This window comes from Typopeltis vanoorti, chromosome 19 (assembly GCF_054136105.1).
Source record: "Typopeltis vanoorti isolate ZY-2024b chromosome 19, IOZ_Tvanoo_1.0, whole genome shotgun sequence".
Classification (NCBI taxonomy): Eukaryota; Metazoa; Arthropoda; class Arachnida; order Uropygi; family Thelyphonidae; genus Typopeltis; species Typopeltis vanoorti.
The window spans coordinates 17,057,425-17,071,807 of NC_143567.1; the positions used below are offsets into that span (position 1 = coordinate 17,057,425).

A 14,383-nucleotide genomic window follows, 5' to 3' on the forward strand; every position below is an offset into this window, starting at 1 on the left:
AATTAGAAAAAGGATTGAAATCGCAAGGTCAACTTTCAGCAGTATGAAAAATCTACTAACATCTAGAGAATTAAATCTGAAAACAAGACTAAGAATCCCCAAATGCTACATATGGTCTACATTATTATATGTAGTAGAGACATGGACACTCTCCAATCTGAGTGTGAAAAAACTGGAGGCTGCGAAGAATTATGAGAAAATCATGGAAAGAAAAAAAGACAAATGAAGAGGTACTAGAGATGGCAGGCATCAACAGGAGCCTGATGAAAGAAATTAAAAAGAGAAAAAGGCAGATATTTTGGACATATTCTGAGACATAACAGCCTACAAAGGACACTTCTCGAAGAAATTGTTGAGGGAAAGAGAAAGAGAGGAAGACAAAGACTGGAGTGGATGAAAAATATAGAAGACTGGACCTATCTCTCATATGAGGAATGCAGCAGAGAGGCACAGAATAGGACATGGTGGAGACACATGGTAGTCAATCTCCTGGAGGGAGAAGACACCTGCCAGGACAGGATGTTGTTCACTATACAGGGACAGCTGTTTCCAGTCTTTGGACAGTATATACATAGGGAATATAAATTAAAAGTGAAATATATAAAAAAAAAAGAAAGAAATACACATAACAGGTGCAGTTATTTACTGAGCTAGTAATGTACATAGTTGCTGTTTCTTATTGGTTAGCGATTTATATTTTGCAAACAAATCCCTTTTCATCTATTCATAGGCTGGCTGGCCGAGTGGTTAGCGTATCTGCTCTCCAGCCAAAAGGCTGCGGGTTCGATTCTGCTGTGGGCATGGATGTTTGTATCGTCTGTGGAAATACTAGTGGTGGTGGCAGATGCCGTTGGTGTAGTTGTGGTCAGTTGGCAATTGAATGGTGGAGATGGAGTTGTAGAGCAGGTGTCCTCCCTTGATGAGTCCTTGGACTCCCTGGAGGTGTCAAATAATAATAAAGTTGTATTTTTTTAATTATGCCCATCATAAATGCAAATATGAAAGTCTAGAGTTTATAGGATCACATATTCTTCACTCCACCCCCAGATACAATAATAAATTTAGTTTAATCCTTTAGATACTTCCAACACCCAGATACTTATAACAAAGCACACATAATATCACAGAAGTAAATTATTCATAATCCATTTTAGAGTACCAAAAGTATTTTTATTCATGCCTATTCTTTTCTCTTCCTTATATTTGCTATTCTTTCATCTTTTAGTAAAAGAAGTATAATAACTAATAATCAAATATATCACTCCTATTACCCCCCCCCCCCCACACACACACAATGCAGGATTAGTTACAATCGAAGAAACTGCCAAATTTGATGACATGCAGGAACAAAATTGCCAGGTGCTGCAGTTATTCTACTTGTGGTGAGAGAGTTATGACTGCCCTGACGTGAATCCATCAGTTTTGATTTTCAATGCAGTCGCTGAAAAAAAATAGATTTTGTGTGTGGGTGTGTTCCTAGTAGCTTAGTAATATTACATGTTATACGAGTTCTTCAAATGTTGGTTATCATTTATCATGAGATTTAATGGATTAACTCATGCCTAAAATTGATTTAAGTGATTTAATTTGCATGATTAAATCACATCCCACAGACTTCAAGGGGCATAGCCAGGAACCAGATAGCATGCACACAAAACTATAGAAGAATGCAAACAGACAGTGCATAACATTAGCACCCTCTGCAAGGGCTATGTCAACATCTAACGTTACATGTTTGAGTATATTTGATAATATTCAAACATGGAATTCAAACTGCAAACATCAATATGGAAAATGCAACTCCAGTTGTCTATAAATTATTCTAAATTTCTTAACAAATCCAGCATTCCTAAAATCATGCTAAGGCTGGCTTAATTAAAAATAAATACTAATAATGTCAAAAGCCTTTTCCCTCTGAATATATAGACATATCAATAGCTCTGCTACAGGAACAAATGGAGAGTACATTCACATGCTGCTAGTTACCAATGGTACTATATAAAGAACTTTCTTGCACACTTGATACTGTCTTCTTCAATATTAAGTCTAGTTACTTGTTGCTGCTGTTTAAGACAATACCACCATCTCCTCCTCGGTCTTCTGTTTCCTTTTGATATCCAGTTCTTTATCTAGCATCCTTTATGATTTTTCCATTCTTGGATCCAATCATTTATTTGCTGTATTTTACAATTTTCTGATTTGTGAGTTCCAGATTTTGTTTAATATTGTTCAACCTTCAATTTTCATTAATATTTTCATCTCAGTGGTTTCATTGATTTGTCTATTTTTGAAGGTAATGCACATTTTTCTGCTGCATATGCTAGTTTGACTCTCTTTTGTAAATTCTCATTTTTGTTAGGCTGTCTCAACAGCCTCCAGATGAGGCTGTTGAGACATCTGGATATTCTACTGGTGTTTTTTTGTTCTTGTACTTTATTTTGTGTGATGCTATAGTTGTCTATTTTTATTCATAAATATTTTACTAACAATTATTTTCTCTTCAATTTCTAAATTTACTTTTTTTTAATTTGATTTCTAATCTTGCGAGTACCTTGGCAACTCATTTTATTCTTTTTTTTTTTTTTGTTGTTGCATTACTGAATGTACTTAGAAATCTTTGAAGACCATCTTCATTTCTGCTAGTAAGATTAATATCATGGGTATAACCAATTATTCTTAATTTTTCATTTTTAATTTGTATTCCGTCCGCGTGGTTAGTCTAGTGGCTATGCGCTTCGCAACCATATGCCTGGGGAAGGAGTGTCCTGCGTTCGATTCCCGTCGGTGACGTGAGGAGCTGAAGGATCTTCCTCAGCCATAGCCAAGTTAGCCAGTCTTGGGCGTGGACAGCAGGGTTTTTTTCCCCCAGTTTATTCTGGGGTTTTTCATCCCACAAAGCAGCAAACTGGCCTTGAGAACTCAACACTACAGGCCATAGGATACACCGGGGCATAAGGCTGACCACCTTATCCTGTAAACGGAGTGAGGTCCGATGATCAATGGACCCTCGACACCGCAAAGTAAAAGAGGGTATAAGGAAGATGAGATGAGATGAGATTTGTATTCCTCAGCATCCCATTTCGTTTACTTTTTTATTATTTCATCCATTACTAAATTAAATAAGGTGGAACTTAATGAATCACTTTATCTAATTTCTTTGGTTATTTGAATTTCGTCAGCTGTCCTCGTTCTGTAATCATCATAAGAGTGTTATCTGTGTGGGTATATATTTATTATTTCTATAATTTATTTTGGTATTTTTCTCATCTTTTAATGTGATTATGTCTTAACTGTATTCTATCAAATACTTTAACTAAATCAATAAAAAAAAAGGAGGTTTATAGTACTCTAATGATTTATTTATTATTTGTTTTAACATAAATACTGCATTTATTGTTTTTTTATCTGTTTTTTTCTGAAATCCTGTTACTCTATTATTCTTCCAATAATTTTTGGAATTATTTTTAATATACAGCAATCCCTTGATTAGTGCACCTAACGAGTTCTTTAAAACAGGCACACTAATCGAATAGAATAGCCTATGGAAAAATGTAAAATACGTTCTTCAAATTTCTTTTCTGAACCTTCATTTTTTTATAAAAGAATTTAGGTATGGCTCAGGGCCTAGTTAAAGGAAAACCATAAAGCTGAAAGACAATAAAACATATTCAGAATATAAATTTAATTATTCTGCTTCTTAACAAAGAATTGAGCTAACATAGTTTGACGAGCATTTTGTTTCTTTTTTTTTTTTTTTTCATACAACCGACAGTATGGTCCTGTTGCTTCTTCTACTCTTCTGCAAATTTTACTGCTTCTCTCTCTCTCTCTCTCACATCAGGGCCAGCCTCTAAGCATTGCTGTTTCAGAATGAGATTTAATTAATTCTTGGACATCATTAAAGGGAGAAAGAAATGAAGGAGGTACAAATTGGTTGCCAACATGCAAAATAACGTGCTTTATAGATAAAATTTCCCAACTGTTATATAAGCAAAATAGTTACCACTTTAAAAAAAACTACAACGATGATAAAAGAGAAGTTAATTTTCCGACGTGTAATAATAAACAACTCATCCCAGAAGATGAATTGATTACCCTATTATCGGAATGGATTCTCCTTTTTTGTGACATGTGCAGAAGTGTTGAAGGGTCTCTAATCTGTGGGCATACTATAGCAGATGACATACATTTTGGCGGTAAAAATTTGGAACATAGTATACATAGTGCACATGGAAATAGTGTAGTATGCTATTAAAAATAACTTTGTAAAATGTTTTAAATCAGTAACTAAATTATTTCATTCTGGTGAGTGATTTTTTAAAATAGATAGCCATAAAAATGTATAGATAGAAAATTTTTAAAATCTGTAACATTTATTTTTAAGATGTATATAGGCGTACTAATTGAATTTAGATATCGAAAAAAAATGACACACTAATCGAGGGATTACTGTAGTGCAAAGCAGATTTATTCTTCTGTAGTTCTCTGGATTTATCCTGCTTTTGTTGACAATTGGTATTGTTAAGCTCTTTGTCCAGTCATTTGGTATTTTTCTTTCCTTAAATACTGCATTTAGAATATCACATGGTTCTTTTGTCATTTCCCCTGCATCCAAGGAAGCACAAAAAGAGCACTGCATACAGAATAATTTGATTATAGTTTGACTAGACAAAAGTGCAACTTATTTTTCATATAAGATGCTACATTCAAATATGCTAAAAAAAATTTCATGACAAACAAGCTGCCATTCTACATTGCTTTCAGCATTGCCCTTGTATGTACTTCACGAGAAGACTTAACGTTTCCAAAAAATCCATCATTAAAAGGAAATTTCATACTTAATGAAGTTCTGACAATTATTAACACTTCTTTTTTATTGTATTAATAAGTTTACATTTAACGATAAACAAATGAATTCCATTTTTTCTTTAATATTTTAGGCCCTATGACATTTTTAGCAAATCAAAATACATTTTTTTAAACTTTTTATATTGCTCCCATACATGAAAGTTTAAGGGAAAAAATATCCTTAGTCCACCCACGGTGTACTAAGGATTTTTTTTTCCATTTTTATTTTAATAAACTTTATATATATTTTAAATTTATTTTTTTACCTAGTCTGGAAACCCTGCTCTAGAGAACATGGAACTTTTTAGCCAATTCAGGCTTCCAATAAGTAAGTGGGGTGGTTATTTCACACCAGACATGCAATTCATCTCCCACCTAAAGACGATCATAAAATCCATGTCCATGGCAGGATTCAAACCCATAGCATGTTGGTTGGAGAGCAGTATGCTAACCACTTGGCTGTTGTACGTTTTTGCACTTGGTTACACTATAAATTAAAGATACCAAGAAATTACATTCTTGGTTTAATCCTTTATCCAAGTGTGAGCAAACAAGTTTGCACCTGAACTATTTTCATGACTGGGGCAACTCGTATAAAGAAGCTAGTGACTTTACATCACTTGCCTTAGTATCCAACAATTCAAAGCACATATCCTCACAGACATGTATAATTAATATTATCATCATTATTATTATTAAGGCCTCCATGGAATCAAAAGACTCATCATGGGAGGTTCTTCCTAGGAAATAAAGTATATCATACCACTTCTTAAACTCATTGACCATTCTCGCTCTCACCACTTTATCACGCAATGCATTCCATGGTTCAACCACCCTCCATGCAAAGAAACCACTCCTCACCCTCTTGCTCACAGCTTCCTTTCGTAACTTCCAGAGATGGCCCCTTGTCACTCCTTCCCGCTGTTCAACCAAGCAAAAGAACTCCCCAGTGTCAGCCCTGTAACCAGCTCTCAACAGTTTAAAAGTCTCAATCATATCACCTCTACAATATACCAAACTCTGCAGTCCAAATTCCCTCAGCCAATCTTCATAACTAACATTGTACAATCCTAAAACCAGCTATGCATTATGGGAAGGGTCACTACCCAGACCAGTTTCAACCTTTATTGAGGTCTCATCAGTGAGAACCAGACCCAGAAGCAATACTAAGGTTGAAGTAATGCAGAAGTATTGGGTAGTGACCCTTCGAATAATGCATAGCATTATACATTTCCATAAGGATTTATGCTTTGCATTATGGAATACTAAGGCAAGTGATGTGAAGTCATTAGCTTCTTTATATGAGTTGTCTCAGTCCTGAAAATAGTTCAGGCACAAACTTGTTTGCTTACACTTGGATAAAGGATTAAACCAAGAATATAATTTCTTGGTATCTTTAATTTATATTTAAACCACTTGGCCAATCACACAAACAAATTGTATAATGCCAGTCAGTTTTATCCATCCTATTTAATAGATTAGGGCCTGAATAATATGCTAAATATAGATTAGCATATTATTCAGGCCCTCCATGGAGTCAGAAAACTCACTGTTGTTTAAGATGTGCCTCTCACAAAATCTATTACCATTCCTTAAACTCATTCACTTTTTGTTCTTCCACTACCCTATTAAGCAACACATTCCACAGTCCAACCATCCTCCATCAAAAAAAAAAAAAAAAGCCACTCCTCACCCGATTATTATGGGCAACTCCAAGGAGTCCTTAGACTCATCGAGGGAGGCTTCCACACAGTATCTATCATACTTTGCCTTGAACCCTCAACAGACTCTGGCAACTTATTCCACTCATTCACCACTCTCCATGCAAAAAACTAGTTCTAACACCTTTGCTAACCACACTCTTGCCCAGTTTCCATGAATGGCCTCTAGTCCTCCCACCACCTGAAAAATATCCTCTGAATTAATATTATAGAAACTCTTAAGTAATTTGAATGTCTCAATCATATCACCCCTCTTCCGCTTTCAACCAATGTCTGCACCCCACAAATCTTCAACCTGTTCTCATAAGGTTCATTCCAAAGACTTGCTATCATCTTGGTCACTCTCCTCTGGATCCTCTCTACCTCCTCCCCATCAAGAAGAAACCCTGGCACCCAGATCTGGGCACAGTAGTCAAGATTGGGTCTTATCAAGGCTCGATACAGAGGAACAATAACTTACTTGTCTCTGCTCGTCAAAGTATTCTTCAGTAACCAAGTGATTTGATGAGCTGATTTAGTCACTTTTGCAATGTGTCCCCTAAACTTCAACTCCCTATCCACCAACACCCCCAAATCCCTGGCTTCGTCAATCTCCTGGAGTACAGTTCCACCAATGTGGTATACTGCTGCTAATCTTTTCATCCCAAAATGCATAATCTTACACTTTGCCACATTAAATTGACATCCATTCTCCTTAGGCAAGTCCCCTAATCTATCCAAATAATCTTGCAAAATTTTGACATCATGTACATTCACTATTGCTCTACCCAACTTTGCATCATCAGCAAACAAATTAATAGTTCCTCTCAGATCCTTTGATATCATTAATGAACAAATTAAATAGTAGTGGTCCAAGAACAGAACCCTGCGACACACCACTAGTCACAGGTCGTCTTCTGGACTACTCCTGAATAAACTACTCTCTGATATCTCTCCGTCAACCACCCTCCTATCCATCTCACCAACCCTATATATATCCATCCCCATATGCTGCAGTTTGCTGATTAGAATTCCATGTGGTATCCTGTCAAAGGCCTTAGCAAGGTCCAGCAGTATGACTGTAAACCCATTACCCTTATCCAGCTCAGCCGTCACTGTGTTATAAAACATGAGCAAGTTAGTGACGCATGATCTACCCTTCACAAAACCATGCTGTCCCCCATACAGTATCCTGTTATCATCTATCCATTCCTGTATTATTCTCTTGACTACTTTCTTCAAAACCTTGACAACGACTCCCAATATGTTGATCGGTCAATAATTTGCAACAGTAGTCTTGGAACCTCCCTTATGCAGCGGTACTATTTTTCCCTCTTTCCACCCCCTCGGGACTAACCCATATCCGAGACTCAAATTAAACAAGTGGTCAAGGGCATTGACAATTCTTTTGCCGCTTCACGTAAGACCCAAGCTGGTATACCATCCAAATCCACAGATGTATTCACATTAAGGTTTTGTAATATACTATTCACCTCCATTCCTGTATAACCTGTTGGATCTTTCATTCCTGCAATATCACCACCTGAATGATATATTCTTGTAAAGTACTCGCTCAGTAATTCCACTATATCAATTAATTAATTCAATTACCTCCCTACCATCAGCATTCCTTAAAATCATTCTGCCATATCCATTTTTTCTTTTACTTGCAGCATATTGAAAAAAACTGTTTGGGATTCTCTTTAGCTTGCGTGGCTATTTTCGTTTCATAATCAGCTTTTGCTTTCCTTACCACACTTATTACCTTTCTGGCCTGTGCTTTATACTGTTCGTGTGCTTGCAGGTCGCCTTTCTCCTTAAATTCCCTCCACAGTTTCTTTTTTTTTGCAGCTCAAGCTTAATGCTGTTATTCATCCAATTAACCCCTACTTGATTTACTATCCAGACTAGGTGTATACAGTCAGCCATTACCTCCTTCAAACACTCCTTTACCACTTCCCATGCACTATCAACCTCCAGCCCTTGCAATTTTACATGCCATCCCACTGAACCAAGCAATCGCCTGAGCTTATCATACTCACCAGGCTGGTACTTCCACATGTACCATTTCTTAATTGAAAATTCCACACATTTGGCCACCTCCCAGGACAAAACCTTATGGTCACTCTCACCAATTGGTAGTAAAGTGGTCATATTCATTACAGTCAAATTCTCAGATGCAATTATTAGGTCAAGCACTCTTGAACCCCCAGTATATTCCATTACATGCTGTCTCAGGTAGTTATCCCTTAATAACTGCATAAAATTCAAGTCCTTCCTCCCATGTGTCCTCTCCTCCTTCCAATCAATGTTACCATAATCAATGTTGAAATCCCCCATAATAATTATCCTCCTTCCACTCATTGCATCTATTTGTCTATGCATACTATCTCCACCATCTATTCCATCACCTGGTCTATAGCAGCACCCAACTGTATATTTTTTTCTGCTTGTCTCAATCTTACACCAAATAGCCTCAAATGTGCTCTTCACTATCCTGCAGTTCAACTTCAATTTTCCTTGGCTGCTGTTTATCAGCTATCATCAATAACACTCCTCTCCCCATTTTTTTTCTCTCTGTCCCTCCTGAACACACTATACCCTTCACATTCTATCCCACTAGCTATATTATCTTCTGTCAGCCATGTCTCACTAATGCCAATAACCTGTGGTCAGAAAAAGACAACCAAGGCCAAAAATTTTTCCTTCTTGTTCCTAATACTCTTGGCATTAGTATACATCAAGTGCAGAAGCCTGTTAGTCCCATCCCTATTGTACTAGCTCAGGCATATTATTCACATTCTTACACTCAACTGCCTCACTGATGTCTGCATATTACCCACCACTTCCATTCGTAACTTCCAGGGATGGTCCCTTGTCCTTCCTCTTTATCTACTATACAAAATAACTCCCCAGAGTCAATCCTGTAACTATCACTCAACAGTTTAAATGTCTCAATCATATCACCTCTCCTATCAATCAAACTTTGCAGTCTGCATGTCCTCAGTCTATCCTCATAGCCAACACTGTATCACAATATCATCTTTATTATCTGCCTTTGCACAGTCTCCAATATTAATTTATTCCTTCAAACCCTGGCAATCAAATCTGAGCACAACAATACAGAAGTAGTCTGATCAGGCTTTATACAATGGAACTACAACTCTCTTCTATCACTGTTGGTCAGCATCAACCTCCTTTGTGATATGACCCCTAAACTTCAAGCTTTAAATTGATACCACCATTCATTTGTCCAGTTTATTAAAATCCTCGTTAAGGATTACTACATTGGCACTATTACTAATAAACCTTCCCAGCTTCACCACTGCATTTGCCCTTTCTATTCTGTCAAAATACACTATACCCTTTTATTTCTATTCTTGTCAGTGTATCATCATCATTCAACCATGTTTCACTGATCCAAATAATCTTTGGACTGGCTAAAATTATCAATGCCACCAATTCATCTCCTTTATTCCTGATATTCTTGGTATTTGAATAAAGAAACATGAATGAATTGTCAGTATTTCTATACCTGTTATTCCCTCCATACTCTATTTGACTCTGCACAACACCATGCATTCTCCTATCTCTTTTATTGATTTAGTTAAAGCATTTGATAGAATACACCACCCTGAAAATACTAGTTTCCCTGCATTAATACTCTTAACTGCACAAAGAACAACACTCCAGATGCTTTCCTCCTTCCTCATTCAAATATAGTCTCTCTCTATCCTCAAATGCACTCCAAATATCCACATAATCTAGGCCTCTCTTTCAACACGTTCTCACTATCATTCTATTCATCACTGATATTCTTCTCATCTCTGCATTATTATATCTAGGTAGCACACTAACTTCCTTCTTACAATCTTCTGCCGTACAACCTCAAACATAAACCTGAAATCTTTCACTATTCTATTCACACTGTCTCTTAGATCATTTGTACCCACCATCACAATCATCTCATCCACTCTTTCACCATGCTTAATTGCCAGTCACACTATCATTCCTCCAGACAAGCATTCCTCTAGCATTCTATTTTGCACTCCATGAATCATTGAATCTTCATACATTGCACCCTCACGTCTCCATTTCTTGTTCACCTGCAAGTCCTCTCTTGTGCTCTCTCCTTGCACTCCCACTTATCTGCCTTCCTGTCATCTCTCAATCCCTAGCTCTTGCACTATCTTCCATCTTGTTCCCTGGTACTCCTACTCTCTCTCCCCTCCTCTTTTGCTTCACATCAATTAGTTTTCTAGTCTCTTCTTTCATGCTTCTAAACTCATTTTTCAAACATTCCACTTCTCTCAGTATATTTCTATCCCCCCTCCCCAAGCAACCTACTCAACATTCACCTACTCAATCATTACAGTCTTCTAAATCTACTAGATTTCCACATGACACTCATCCCTCTCTGCCTGCATTAACCTGTTTCTGACACATCGATACCAACACCATTTAAATCCATGCTAACATCAATGTTGCCAATGTTGTTTAATAATATTATTTATTAATGGTAATTTTTAGCATGCAGAAACAGTTTTTAATTGATAAACCACCGACTGCTGTATGAACTTTGTAATCCGGTTCCTTTGATTGCTTGTTTCTACACACTAATGATGTGCTATTAGTTTCAGTATGAAATATCTGTACTTTTATTTCATTAAAGTTAATTACTGTGGTTATCGTATAATTTATTATTTATAATCATGCCACAGGTACTTTTAAAGATTAGACCATGTATGGTCTAAGTGTATGTGCATAAATTTTGATAAATTTCATCATCATCATCATCATCAAATTCCTGCCATGTACCCTCAAGGGGTGTACAGGATGTGACAGTACTGCATGAAAAAATTACATCATTACTAACTTCCTATCTACAATTTTCCTCCAAATCAGTCTGTTACTTGTCAAGACTCCAACATTATCAGATCTTATATTTCTATCGTCTAAGGCACTTTGTACCATATCAATCCACCTATACCTTGGTCTTCCTCTGGGTCGTTTTCCTGCCAACCTGGCAGAGAACACTTGTTTTGCTAATCTTTCCTCTCCCATTCTATTTAAGTGACCATACCATCTGAGATTAGCTCTGCTAACGCATTCCTGGATGCTGACAATGTCAGCATCCAGGAATCCAGGAATTTTGATAAATTTTAATTTTTATAATAGATTTGTGTATATTTTATGGTAGCAAATTATAAAATAGATTAGTATCTACATATATTTTATGCATTCATGACATACCTAACTTTTTCTCGATATTTCTAAGCTACATAGTTTGCAAGTTATTTCAAATTGTCACAAATCCCCAAAAAATTTTCCAATATATTTATTGAAACAAATCCGCATATAAGTGGCCCTGCACAGTCCAAATCCATATTGTTCAGAAGGTAATTATTACATATTTGTGAGGGATAATGTTAAAGCAGTTATATCTAGTTTGTGAATGTATATAATGGAATTGTTTTGTATAATCATTTGATCAAAAGAGATATTCTAGTTTATTAATTTTTCTTGAAGAAAAAAAAAAACCTACAATAAGGAGATATTTCTAATAGCAGTACATTATATTCCTTCAAATTCTGATGATTAAAAAAACTACTTTACTCAGAAAAGAGAAAATTACAAGAATATTCACTTACAGCTACAGCACTATGATAGCTTGTTCCACATCCTATTAATAAAAGGCGTCTACATCTTTTGATTTCAGGAATATGATCTTTGATTCCTCCGAGTACCACTTTTTCATTCTCAAAATTTACACGACCTCTCATAGTGTTAATAACTGATTCTGGCTGTTCAAATATTTCCTTTTGCATGAAAGAACTATGATTTCCTAAATAAATTATTCAAAATATTAGTGCTTTCAAAAATATTTTTATAACGTATAACTTTGATCTGTACTTAATGGTATTTATTATTATTATTAAGAGGCACCTCCAATAAGCACTCACAACATCCAATGGCAATCCATTCCAATCAAGCACCACCTTTGAGAGAGAAATCTAACCCTCACCCCTTCTTGGCAGCATTCATTCTCAGCTTCCAAGGATACCCTCTTCTTGTCCTTTCCCCACCCTCCATAAATTGAAAAATTCCATCAATTGAAATCCCGTATGACCCTTTCAGAAGTTTAAGTCTCAATCATATCACCCCCTCTTTCTCCTATTTGCTAGAGTATAAGTCTACAAATTCTCAGTCTGTCTTCATAATTGGTATTCCATAATCCTGATATTTTTAACACACTCCTTTCTACTCTCTCAAATATATCAGAATCACAATGGAAACCAGAATACTAGACCCATACACAATAGTCCAAGTGAGGTTGTATAATATATCAAACCAAGTGAGGTTATCAAGGCCTTGTAAAGAGGCAAAATATCATTATCTTTACATGTGAACGTTCGTTTCAGCATTGCAATTATCTTTCGAGTTGTATTTGCAATCTTTGCCACATGGCCCCTAAACTTCAACTTCCTATCTATTAACACTCCAAGATCCCTACCCTCATCAGTTTCTTCTAGCCTAATCCCACCTATATAATGCAACATTGGATATCTAATCATGCCGAAGTGAATGACTTTACATTTACTCACATTGAACTGACATCAATTTTCCCATGGCCACAATTCCAGCCTATTCAAATCATTTTGCAAGTACTGCATATCAACAGCATTCCTGATTATCCAACCTATCTTTGCATCATCAGCAAATAGCTGTATGTCACTTGTCAAATCCTTCCCAATATCATTAATGTACAGATTGAATAACAGAAGACCAAGCACTGATCCCTGTGATACACCACTTGTTACCTTAAATCTTTCAGACTCAGATCCATATACCACTTTTTGATATCTGTCAGTCAGCTATCCTCTTATCCATGCTAATATTGTATAACCCAAACCCATTTTCTCCAATTTATGCAAAAGTCTACCATGCTGTATTCTGTCAAAAGCCTTAGCAAATTCCAAAAGTATCATGGTATATCCATTCCCCTTGTCTAATTCAATGGTAACATTGTTATCGAATTTCAGGCAAGTTGCTAAAACATGACCTTCCCTTACTAAAGCCATGTTGTGCATTGCAAAGCAGAGATTCACTGTCAACCCATTTCTGAATGCAAGTCCTGACCAATTTTTTTCCAAATCTACACCACCACTCCTGAGATACTAATTGGTCAATAGCTGAATGAATGTCTTTGCACCACCCTTGTGCAATGGAATTACCATACATTCCTGCAGAATCTTCCCTGTTCTGAAACTCATTAAACAGCCTGGTCAAAGAAATGGCCAGTTCAGCTGAACACTCTTAGCACACGTGCTGATATTCCATCAGTCCCTATTGCTGAATTCTTATTCAATTTTTGCAACAGCTCTAATACCTCGGCCTCACACACCTGTGTTTCTCATCTAGTGAAGAGGTAACAGTGAGCTCAATATTGTATTCACCAGGTTGATAGCTTTTAACGAAAACTGAACAACCTCTTCTGCACCTGTAATCCTCACGCCATCTGGATTTAGAAGAGTTATTCTTTCATATTCATTCTTTCTTTTACTTGCAGCATATCAATAGTATTCTTGTGGGTTGTCTTTAGCATGCAGAGCCAGTTTCTTTTCATACTCAAACTTTGCTTTCTGTACAACAGTCGTGACTATTCTAGCCTGCTGCTTATAGATGTTGAAAGTTTATTTTATTTTTTATTTTTCACTTGGTTAGAGTATAATAAATTTAGTTTAATCCTTTATCCAAGTGTGAGCAAACAAAGTTTGCGCCTGAAAGTATCTTCAGGACTGGAGTAAGGTGATACAACACCAGGGCAACTCGTT

The 14,383-nt window shown here is 36.3% G+C and overlaps 1 protein-coding gene across 1 annotated transcript in view; it reads right to left on the bottom strand.

Moving 5' to 3' along the window:
- Positions 1-14,383, bottom strand: part of LOC150095883 (glutamine--fructose-6-phosphate aminotransferase [isomerizing] 2-like) — a 240,259-nt gene that overhangs the window by 67,756 nt on the left and 158,120 nt on the right. Inside the window, exon 12 of the mRNA XM_090409642.1 lies at positions 12,200-12,393. Coding sequence (XP_090265768.1) covers positions 12,200-12,393 — 194 coding nt within the window. The remainder of the gene's footprint in view (positions 1-12,199; positions 12,394-14,383) is intronic.